The 10,864-nt window shown below is 42.6% G+C and overlaps 1 protein-coding gene and 1 pseudogene across 1 annotated transcript; one reads left to right on the top strand and one right to left on the bottom strand.

Moving 5' to 3' along the window:
• Positions 1-1,663: 1,663 nt before the first annotated feature.
• Positions 1,664-2,068, bottom strand: LOC131820176 (large ribosomal subunit protein eL32-like). Its single transcript, XM_059155787.1, has one exon. The coding sequence runs from the start codon at positions 2,066-2,068 to the stop codon at positions 1,664-1,666; it is 405 nt and encodes a 134-aa protein (XP_059011770.1).
• Positions 2,069-6,552: 4,484 nt separating this feature from the next.
• On the top strand, positions 6,553-7,440 carry LOC131828643 (phosphatidylinositol 3,4,5-trisphosphate 3-phosphatase and dual-specificity protein phosphatase PTEN-like; annotated as a pseudogene).
• The last annotated feature ends 3,424 nt before the right edge of the window (positions 7,441-10,864 follow it).

Here is a 10,864-nt window from a genome sequence, read left to right as displayed (position 1 = left end):
GCTATCTTTTAAGCTTGCTGCCTAGATGATTCTTATTTCCCTAAAGCTTGAGAACCACGTATCTGCAACATCCACACATGCCAACCCACAAGATTTGCATCTCTAATACTACTAAGGATTTGGGTGCTGGCTGGACTCACAAATTCTCCCACTTTCACTTTCTCAGAGGGATCACAGAATTCTCACTCAATCCCCTTGAACTGCTAATTTATGTTCTTGTTCCTCCCTGTCTTTACAGGGAAAGCTCTCCTTGCACCCTCTATACCCTATTCTTAGTCGTTCCCATGCTGGATCTATAGATTCTCTCTCAAAAGCATTTGCTTCTTTGTACCTGCAGATTCAGATGCTCTCTACACCTCCACTAATACTAATACTAATACTAATACTAATACTATACTAATACTATTTCTAAACCTGAGGTTGTGTAATGTATTAGCTTGTATACAAGAGTTCTATTTGGATACATTTTCAAAGAAAATATTGGAACTGTCACTCAAATTTTGAAGTGTTAGAAACATAAACTTCAAGAGATCTTCCAAATTATGTTCCCATTTGACCTCATCTTCTTCCTGGCAATGAGACTGCACCCAAGGCTAGAACATCAGCAGAAAGCAGTCTTCTCATTAGACCTCAGATTTTAAAAAATGCAGAACTTTGTTATGTTCTCCCTGTGTGGGTAAAGTGAAAATGACTTTTCTCAGTAGCAGCTGTCTCATCCAGGGTCTGCCTGATGTGATACTGGTCTGGTAGCAATGTTCACAGGCTCCAGACAATACTGTCTGACCTAGATCCACTTGCGAATTGCTTCTCTTCCAACCACTTAGCCGCTTTAGAGTCCTCTGACACAGCCTCAAAAAGGCCACGGAGGAAAAAAAAAAGTCTATTTTCAACACATGCTATAGTGACCTGCAAAGTGATACCCAGCCCCCCTTCCCAAGTCCTGCCAAGTCCTAAGATGATTTGTCTTCACAATGCAACCTGTCTTAAATCCACTAACTTTAACAATGGTTCTGGACCAGTTCATTTTGAATACCACTTATGAAAGATCATATCATTGACATTGATTATTATTGATGATTAGCCTCTAAGCCATAATGTGTTCTCTTCCTGAGAATGCATATTTCATGATAGGTATCATGAAATATATTTTCCTTGAAAATGTCTGTACTTGTTCCCATCTTTTCTATCTTCTTCTGATATTTTCAGAAGCTTATATTTATACCATAATGATTAATATGACTATTGGCTGAGGCTATACTTAATCTGTAAATCAATCCCCCAAATAAAAGCACATTTTTTTCTATTTACAGCGAAAAGTCAAAGCAAGCCCCATCTTTAGTCCTAGCTACATAAACCACATGAGCCCTCTTCTATGGAGATGAGGATGAAGGAATATCTCCTATGGGAGAAAAGGATGCAGTAGTACCCAATAATAAGGCATGTATTTTGGTAAGTACTGTTCTTTATTTGCAATTCAAAGATGTGCTTCTGAATATTAGATATGATGACTTAAAAAAAAAAAGGTAACAAGTCTTTTTCTACCTGGGTGCCAATCAAAAAGAGAACTCAGCCTTTTTTTTTTTTTTTTTTTCAGGAGTGAAATAAATGCTGGGTGGTAGTTTTATGGTTTTATTAACACAAATGTGATATGCACACAAACTGTCTATTCATTTTCTTCATTGCACAGCCCGGCGTGGGGACTGGTGACTCTGGTTGCCAGCTGGGCTGTTTTGTCCACATCTTTGTGGTTCTTGGAGGAGACATTGTGAGCAGTCTCTGCACAGTCAGCTTTATTGTACATCAACCGCACTTCAAGCTCCTTGACATTGTGGAGTAGGAACTTCCGGAAGCCACTGGGCAACATGCGCTTTGTTGTCTTGTTGCTTCCGTAACCAATGTTGGGCATCAAGATCTGGCTCCTGAATCTTCTGTACGCCCTATTGTCAATGCTTCTGGGTTTCCACCAGTTGTGCTTAATTTGGACATATTGGTCTGACGAGTTCCGGATGAACCTCTTGGTTCTCTTTTTAATGATTTTGTACTTCACCAGAAGTCTGAAGGCAGCCATGATGCCATTGACTCGAAGCTCATGGCGGTCAGTCTGTTGTTAGGTGGTCGGGCTGCAGCAGCAACCCCAAGGCCAGAAAACCAGTAAGAGATGGCTGTCAACTCCGCAGGCAGTGCCGAGAAAGAGAGGGGAAGGAACTCAGTCCTTTTCAAAAAAAATTTTTAAATTTAAATTATAGTTAGTTAACAGTCAGTGCAATATTGGCTTCAGGAGTACAATTCAGTGATTTGTCACTTATATACAACACCCAATGCTCATTATAACAAGTGAAGAATTCAGACCTGAAATATGAGTTATATATCTTACTATACTATTTAATTAAAACCAGTTATAACGCTTCATTATAATGTCTTATATTTTCTGGAAAGAGAAACTTACTCAAATTTTGTTTAGCTGGAGTTTCCCTGAGGCTTTTGGAACTTTTGGTAAAGTGAGTGTTCTTAAGCTACTCTTGCACTATGGCAAACAACATGGAAATAGTGTTGACAAAAAATACAAAGTTTCTTAAAAAGGAAGAAAGAAAGAAAAAACCAGAAACCTTTCAAATGAAGTCTTCATGTTGGGCAGCATCCGATGATGATACTTAAACCAGACCAAGTGATGTAGGCACGACTTCAATGGAGAGGCAGGAGAAGTTCCCCCACAATAATTTGGGGCTAATCTCAAACATAGGGAGTCACTTTCTCTTCACTACCAGACCGATAAAATTTCTGGAATGTTTCAGCTAGAGAGAATTTCAAAGATACTTGTCTCAACAGTGAAATTTTAGGGTGGGCAGCCAAGCTTAAAAAAGTTAAGCAACTACTCTTGATCTGTTAGTTGCAATTTGGTGGCAAGAAGCCACATATCCTGATGTTTAGGCCACCATTTTCCAACTGACACCACCAAATAATTGGATTTCTGTGATGGAATCTCTCTTCATAGCTCTCAGATAGGAGGGAAAAGGGCAAAATCCAGTTCTTTTAGGCTGTGGCCCAAAGAGTAGATCTCAGTGTTTGTATACAACTGGAAATATGTGATTATGTGGCTCCCCAAGGCCAAGTTTGCCTTGCCATAGGCCAGAAAATACATTGGGACTTCATCTTGGCTAGATGTCCAGGCCCCTCTGCGCAGAATTCAGCTAATAGTGCAGTTACCCAAAAAGTGTGGGCTCAGGGGTTTGGATTAGAAAACTGCAGGCTCTCCTGGAATTTTTCTTTAGAGTATTTAGCCTTTATTATTATGGCTGGAAGGAGGAAAATTTTAGCCACAGGGAGGAACAAACAGCTCCTGTGACCTCTGAGATTTCCTACAATATCACTGGATGCTTTCCCTGAGAACTTTCTTTACAACTCAGATGCTGAAACCAGCTGCTTTCAGATATATTTGCTACTCTCAAGGAACATGATCTAAATATGAATCATCACAGGCACCAAGACCTTGGCTAGAAAATCTTCCTAGTGACATAGTATCCTATTCCCTGAGTGATGCCAGAGGAATTCTTTCCACAGCTTCTTCCTCAGAAGAGAGGCAATAGGGCATAGTGGAAAAAGCTCTGGCTTTGGCTACCGCTGAAGTATTCATCCTGACTCAGCCATTTACAGGCTGTGTGACCTATGATAAGCAAAATAATTTCCCAGAGCTGCAATGTCCAATCTAAAAATGGAGATAATGTTATGTACCTCCAAAGGTAGTGAAAAAGTAGAAATAGTACATATAAAATACTCTAATACAGTAGATTCTAGATATTATAACTTATAACTATGACACATAGGTTGAGTGTGATTACTAGAACGGAGCACCATCTCTCTATAAGGTAAGCTTGTGAGATTTACTACCCCACTAAATCCTACACAAGAATCAGAGCATGTGTGTGTTGGGGGTGGGAGTTTATATGAGAGAAGGCAAGAATAAGAAATAAGATCTGCGGTGCCTGGGTGGCTCACTCAGTTAAGGGTCCATCTCTTGATTTGGTGCAAGTTATGATCTCAGGGTGGTGTGACTGAGCACATGGGCTCTGCGCTGAGTGGGAGGGGAGGGTCTGCTTTACTCCCTCTCTCTCAGCCAACCCCCCCAAATAAATAAATAAATCTTTTAAAAAAATCTTATTTATTTATTTGACAGACAGAGATCACAAGTAGGCAGAGAGGCAGGCAGAGAGAGAGGAGGAAGCAGCTCCCTGCTGAGCAGAGAGCCCGATGCGGGGCTCAATCCCAGGACCCTGGGATCATGACCTGAGCCGAAGGCAGAGGCTTTAACCCACTGAGCCACCCAAGCACCCCAAATAAATAAACCTTTTTTAAAAAAACAAGAAAGATCTAATTTTCACCTTTTTTTAAAAAAACTAAGGTGTTAGTATTCTCTTTTCTCCTTACCTTTCTTGTTACTTACTTTACTGAGAATACCTCTGTAGTTTCCCCATTAGATATGATATTTGATGTAAATTTCTGGTAGATAACTTTTACCTCATAAGGATAATTTCTTTTCTTTTTAAAATTTCTTTTCTATTTTGAATTAGCTAATTAAAAGAACCAGGGTATGGGTTTAGCTTTACCAAATGTTATTCCTTTTTTTTCTCATTTGATCTGGTAATGAATTAATCTACTTACATTCCTGGGATATATCCTACCTGATCAGAATGTATCACTCTTTCACCGTACTACCAGTTAGGGTGGCCAGTAATGCTGGCGGTAAAGATTTGCACAAAAAAGTAGAGCAATAAGCAAGGCAGAGTTTATTTACTCTCCAAGGGTGGAGAGAGGCCAGGCATGGAGGGAGATATTGGACCTATGTTTGTTAGGCTGGGCCTTTTAAGGGATTTTACAGTGTGGGTTGCGGTTGCGCCCACAGGGGAGGGTTTGTAAGAAAGGTCAACTCTTGGCCAGGTAGAGCAGGAGTAACAAGTTTCAGAGTCAGGGGCCAGGGTGGGGGTGGGGTGGAGGTGGGGAAGCCTCTGCCCAGGGCCCTTCCGGAATGTGTGTTGTGGTTTGGTTGGAGAGGAATATGTTTTGTAGTTGTCTGTTTTCTGAGGATGAGGGGCTCCATGACCTGGAAAAACAAAGAGTCAGGGCCAAGTACAGACACCCTCGAGTTTTGTCAGTAAGCTTGGCCGGGGAGGGGTCTTTGAATAGAACCCTTTCGCTACCAGAGTCAGAGTCAGAGCAGTATATGAAGAGCTCAAGAAGTGACTTCATACACAGAATTAGGGCCTTCATTTCTTTGGTTCTCATTCTTCTGTGATTTTTCCAATATTCCCTAGCTCTCAAGAGCACCTTTTCATGGTCCTTAGAAAGCTGGAGTTAGAAAGCAGGAGTACTGGTTTTGTTGTTGTTGTTGTTGTTTTTCCATGCAGTTGCATACTTTCCATAGCTGGGTCTGCCTCTACAAAGAGTAGAAACAAGAGGGAGAAAACAATAGAGTTTCCTTCAACACTCTTCCGATCTCAGGGACTCCTTTTCTCAGTTCTCATGTAATAAGGAAGGATTTTCTCCAGATTTTAGGTGCCTGCAACTCATCACAGCTGCTTTGTTGCAAGAGTTGTGGCTTTATGACTACACAGGGCAGGGTCAGGAGATTAATAAAAGAAAAAAGTGGGAGATTTTCTTCAAATTCACAATCCCCTACCTGGTCCTCTGACTAGAAAAGAGAGGTTTCTCTGGGAGCTAGTCTGTTGACACATGCTGTATAGTTCCAGGATTTGGGCTTGTCCTAGAAACTGAATTAAGACTGGAGCAGAAAAATAACCAGAAAACTCACTATTTTAATAGTTGTTAGATGATTTTAGAGAAAGATATAGAGTGAGGTTTATTCATTTTAGGCAAAAGTAGAAGTGCCTGAAGTCTAGATTTGAACCATCTAACCCCCTGACCAGATTAAGATGATACAGATTCTTAAGTGGGGCAGTGGTCTGGTGCAGCAAATGAAAATCCTCTTGGGAGAGACTCTCTCATAATCCTAGAGCTCCATTTATTTTTATAATTTCTGATATGGAATATCTACACTCAATTAAAAAAGGCCCATGAAGATACACAAGAAGATAATAAAAAATGAGAAACAACAGACAATAAAGAAGACCCACAGACACGGACTTTGAAATAACTACTAACATGGTCAAGGAAAAAATATATAGTTATAAAGTTGTCCCTTATATTCTCTAATAGCTTTTAATATTCTCTGTATCTACAACTTGGTCTTCCTTTAGAAGACTGGCAAGCTGCGGCTGCCTTTTTGCTTTGTTTTTCCCTGCGAAAACATTTATTTTTCCATTTGGTCTAGGTGTGGGAAAGGTCTTGTGCAGGGCCGAAAAGCTGTCTAGTGGCTGCACTGGGAGGCTCAGGCAGAAGCTCCGACACCAGGGGGACATGAAGGGGACACTACAGGGGCCCCTCAAAGCCTGCTGGGCTCCAGAGGCTCTGGTTGTGCTTGAGAGCTGAGTCAGGGGGCCGCCATCTTCCTGACGGGGTCACCTCCTCACCCCGGAAGTGGTTCTCCGGGAGCTCACAGACATGGGGGCCTGCGCCGGCAGGGCACGCCTGAGGGCCCTGGCTCTGGGCGGGCGCCCCTCACGTTCTTCTCCCCTCACGTTCTTCTCCTCCAATTCAGGACCCACACGATGGGAAGACAAGTTCATGTACTTTGAGTTCCCTCAGCCTTTGCCTGTGTGTGGTGACATCAAAGTAGAGTTCTTCCACAAGCAGAACAAGATGTGTTTTGGGTAAACACATTCTTCATACCAGGACCAGAGAAAACCTCAGAAGAAGTAGAAAATGGAAGTCTCTGTGATCAAGAAATTGATAGTATTTGCAGTATAGAACGTGCAGATAATGACAAGGAATATCTAGTACTCACTCTAACAAAAAATGATCTCGACAAAGCAAACAAAGACAAGGCCAATCAATACTTTTCTCCAAATTTTAAGGTGAAGCTGTACTTCACGAAAACAGTAGAGGAGCCGTCAAATCCCGAGGCTAGCAGTTCAACTTCTTTAACACCAGATGTTAGTGACAATGAACCTGATCATTATAGATATTCTGACACCACTGACTCTGATCCAGAGAATGAACCTTTTGATGAAGATCAGCATACACAAATTACAAAAGTCTGAATTTTTTTTTTTTTAATCAAGAGGGATAAAACACCATGAAAACAAACTTGAATAAACTGAAATTGGACCTTTTTTTTTTTAATGGCAATAGGACATTGTGTCAGATTACCAGTGATAGGAACAATTCTCTTTTCCTGACCAATCTTGTTTTACCCTATACATCCACAGGGTTTTGACACTTGTCCAGTTGAAAAAAGGTTGTGTAGCTGTGTCATGTATATACCTTTTTGTGTCAAAAGGACATTTAAAATTCAATTAGGATAAATAAAGATGGCACTTTCCCATTTTATTCCAGTTTTATTAAAAAAAAAAAAAAAGCCACCCTGGTGGCTTCCAGGGCGGCCTGGGGGCCACCCCACTCGTCGGTGGCGGCCTTGTGCAGGTCCTGGAAGAGGGCGCAGCCCCGTGCTGGGTTGGCACCTTCCAGAGATGCCGGGGTCCTTGCCCTTCTCCTCAGGCGGTCCTTGCCCTTCTCCTCAGGCGATTCTGACTGAAGTGGCCGCGCGGTGCAGAGCCACGTGGAGGCAGCGGACACCGGAGCCCCGAGACAGGCGGGCTGGCACCCGGCCGGTGGGCGTCGCGAGTGGGGTGCACTGGGGCTCCGCCTGGCCTGACTAGTCCTGACGTATCCGGGTGTGCGAACGTGGTGGGCACGAGCGAGCGCGTGGGCCGGTGCCGCGGGGGAGGCTGCGGACCGGCTTCTCGAGGTCGCGACTGGGAAGGACGGTGGAGGGTGGTCGGAGGCCAGACCAAGGGGCGTCTGGGGGTCTGTGCCGTCCACACCCTGAGAAAGCGGGGTGGGGGGGAGGGCAGCCGGGCCTCACTTTCGGGCGCACCGCCCGCCCTTCTAGTAAATGGGTTGAGTTCGCTGTATGGGAGTGTGGGGGAATCCCTTTAGAAGAAAAGAATGTGGGATGCGTGGGAGGCTCAGTCAGTGAAGCGTCTGCTTTGGGCTCGGGTCCTGGGATCCAGCCCCACAACTGGCTCCTTGCTCAGCGGGGAGCCTGCTCCTCCCTCTGCCCACCGCTCGCCCTGCGTGTGTTTATTCCTTCTCTGACAACATCTTTAAGGAAAAAAAAAAAAAAAAAAAAAAAAAAAGGAAGAAAAAGTGTTACAAAGTCAGCGACCTTTCCAGAATAAACAGTACTACGGCCTGTCTGGAGTAGAGTAGACGAATTAGAGTCAGTCTAACTAGTAGACTAGTTAGAGTCACTTGTACTTGGCCCATATTTTTATTTCTAAAATTTTATTTACTTCTATATTTTGAGATTTTATTTTTAAATAATCTCTACACCCGAGGTGGGGCTCAGACTCGAAACCCGCGGATCCACTACAGTCGCGTGTCCTACAGGATGAGCCAGTCAGGCGCCCCTGGAGCTAAATCCAGACTTTATTAAAAAAAAAAAAAAAAAAAAAAAATCATCTTACCCATTTGGACTATAGTCCCCAGGTTATTTGAGTGCCCTCTTTTTTTGAGAGGTAACATTTTCTTCAGAGAATGTTACCTTTGTTTGGGGATTTGTTTTGTCTTAATCTTCCCTTCTGTCCTGCCTCATCTTAATTTTGTGAATTTTCTTCTCCTATCCCTTGGAAAGGCTTAGGATTCCCCTAGAGGTGGCCCTCTTACTTGCCTCAGGTAACACTGAAAAGGGAAAAGGTTTTAAAATTTACTCAAATTTGTTGCTGCAGTTACAGAACCATCATATATATATCCCGGTGAGTGTCAATTGTCAATTTCAGTCAAAATTAGTTCAAAGGAACTGATACTCCAGCAGTAGCAGAATTCAGGAATAAAGGAGTTTTGTATTTGTAAAAGGCACGGTACTATGCTTGGCTCATCTTGTTCCTGGCTTTGGGTCTCCAGGGCATGAAGCGTGGCTGTAAGAGCATAGCACTGCCACGTCATGGGGCTTTGTTCGTAATGGAGGCGAATGAGAAGAGGCCAGTGTCTGTGGAGCACTGCGCATGGAGTAATTTCAGAGCAACTTTCTTTGAATATGGTTTCTCTTAAGTAAAAACAGGTACATAACTGGAAATGCATCTCCCCACTCCCATTGCCTTTCTTACCACAGTGTCCAAGCAGTATCTGCTGATCTATAAATTATATACTCTTTTCAGACAAATGCAGTATTTTAATTAATTTGCTGCATGATTAATTTTAATTTTTTTATCCCTTCTGTTTGAACATTTTCTTTACAGTTACATGGTTAATCATGGCACATGATATGATTTATGTGCTTTACATGGGCATTGCTCAGAATTTGTCTGTTCTCTCGGTTGACGTACTTCTACATCCAAGTGTCTTTAGTTAAAATCCCAAGAGATGGACACGTCCCATCTACATGGTTGCTTTCTTGCTTTCTTTTTAGAGGATTTTCCAACATGGTAAGGTGTGGAGTACTGTGAGCTGTCCTTCCATCTATTCCACCACCCCTCTTTCTTTTATTATTCCATTATTACTTATGAAGGGCTAATTTGTGATCTAGACAAGATATAAAACCTGAGTCAGAGATGCCTGGGTGGTGCAGTCATTTCAGTGTCTGACTCTTGGTTTCAGCTCAGGTGGTGACTCGGGGTTGTGAGACTGAGGCCCGCATCCAGCTACATGCTCAGTGCAGAGTCTGGGAATCTCTCTCTCTCTCTGCCCATTCTACTCGTGCTCTCTTTCTCTCTTTCACTCTCTCCACAATAAATAAATCTTAAAAAGAAAGTTAAACCCAAGCCAAAACATTTTGTTTTTTCAAAAATCAGATGATGTGGGTGATTGCAGCTATAAAATGAATGACCCCAGGGGTAGCACTGCGGAGGGAAATCAGTACCCCCTTGTTAAGGAGATGAATCCTTTGCCTGGAACAAGTCTTTCTGGAAATTTCTAGCTTTACTCCTGAATTCCCTCAAGAGTTTTGGTTCATACCCAGATGTGTGAACAAATCCATACACAGCAGAGGGCGCCCCAGTATAACACTAAAGCCCCAGGGCCACTGAACAGCTCTGCAGTTAACTGGGTTTGTGCTCAGTTCTTATAGATCTGGTGATAGCTGTTCAACAAACATCTGGTGAGTGTTTATTATGTGCCAGGCACATATACACTTTAGGCATTTCAGACACGAAGATGAATTTGGCTCAGTTCCTGCTCTCAAGAAACTTACATGCAGCCGAATAGGGGAGATGAGAGTATGTGTTAGCTAAAAATCACAACAGCTAACATTTATTTTCCACTTACTATGCTTCACACACCATGCTAAGGGTTTTGCCTTCATAGTCTCATCTATTATTCATGAGATTTCTAGAAGTCAGGTACTGTTGTTATGGCTGGCACCACACTGTGAGCTGTGCTGTAACTAAGAAATAAGAGTGCTTGGGAAGAAATAAGAAAGACTTAAGTCTACTGAAGGGAGTCGGAGGTGAAAGAAATAAGACAGTGACATTAGCCTTTCCTGAACTGTGAGCTGCTTTAGTGGGAGGACTATGTTTTATTCAGTTTTAAAACTTTAGTGCCTAGCCTTCGATAAATACCTCATGATCGAAAGAATGATGTTTGAGCTTGATCTTGAATGATGAGATTTTTCACAATATAGGAGAGAGGAAAGGGCCTTCTAGGCAGCGGGTACAGCATAACAAAGGCAGTGAGATATGACTGTAAAATAGGGCATTTCAAGTACTTTGGGATGAAGGAATATCAGAGTACAAGGTAGGGAGTGGGAGGAGAAGCT

Source organism: Mustela lutreola, chromosome 1, assembly GCF_030435805.1.
Source record: "Mustela lutreola isolate mMusLut2 chromosome 1, mMusLut2.pri, whole genome shotgun sequence".
In the NCBI taxonomy this organism is placed as follows: domain Eukaryota; kingdom Metazoa; phylum Chordata; class Mammalia; order Carnivora; family Mustelidae; genus Mustela; species Mustela lutreola.
The sequence above is the reverse complement of the archived record's forward strand: the minus strand, read 5'-3'. Positions and strand labels throughout refer to the sequence as shown.

Coding starts and splice junctions, on each gene's coding strand:
- LOC131820176 (XM_059155787.1), bottom strand. CDS start 2,068: ATGGCTGCCTTCAGACTTCTGGTGAAGTACAAAATCATTAAAAAGAGA.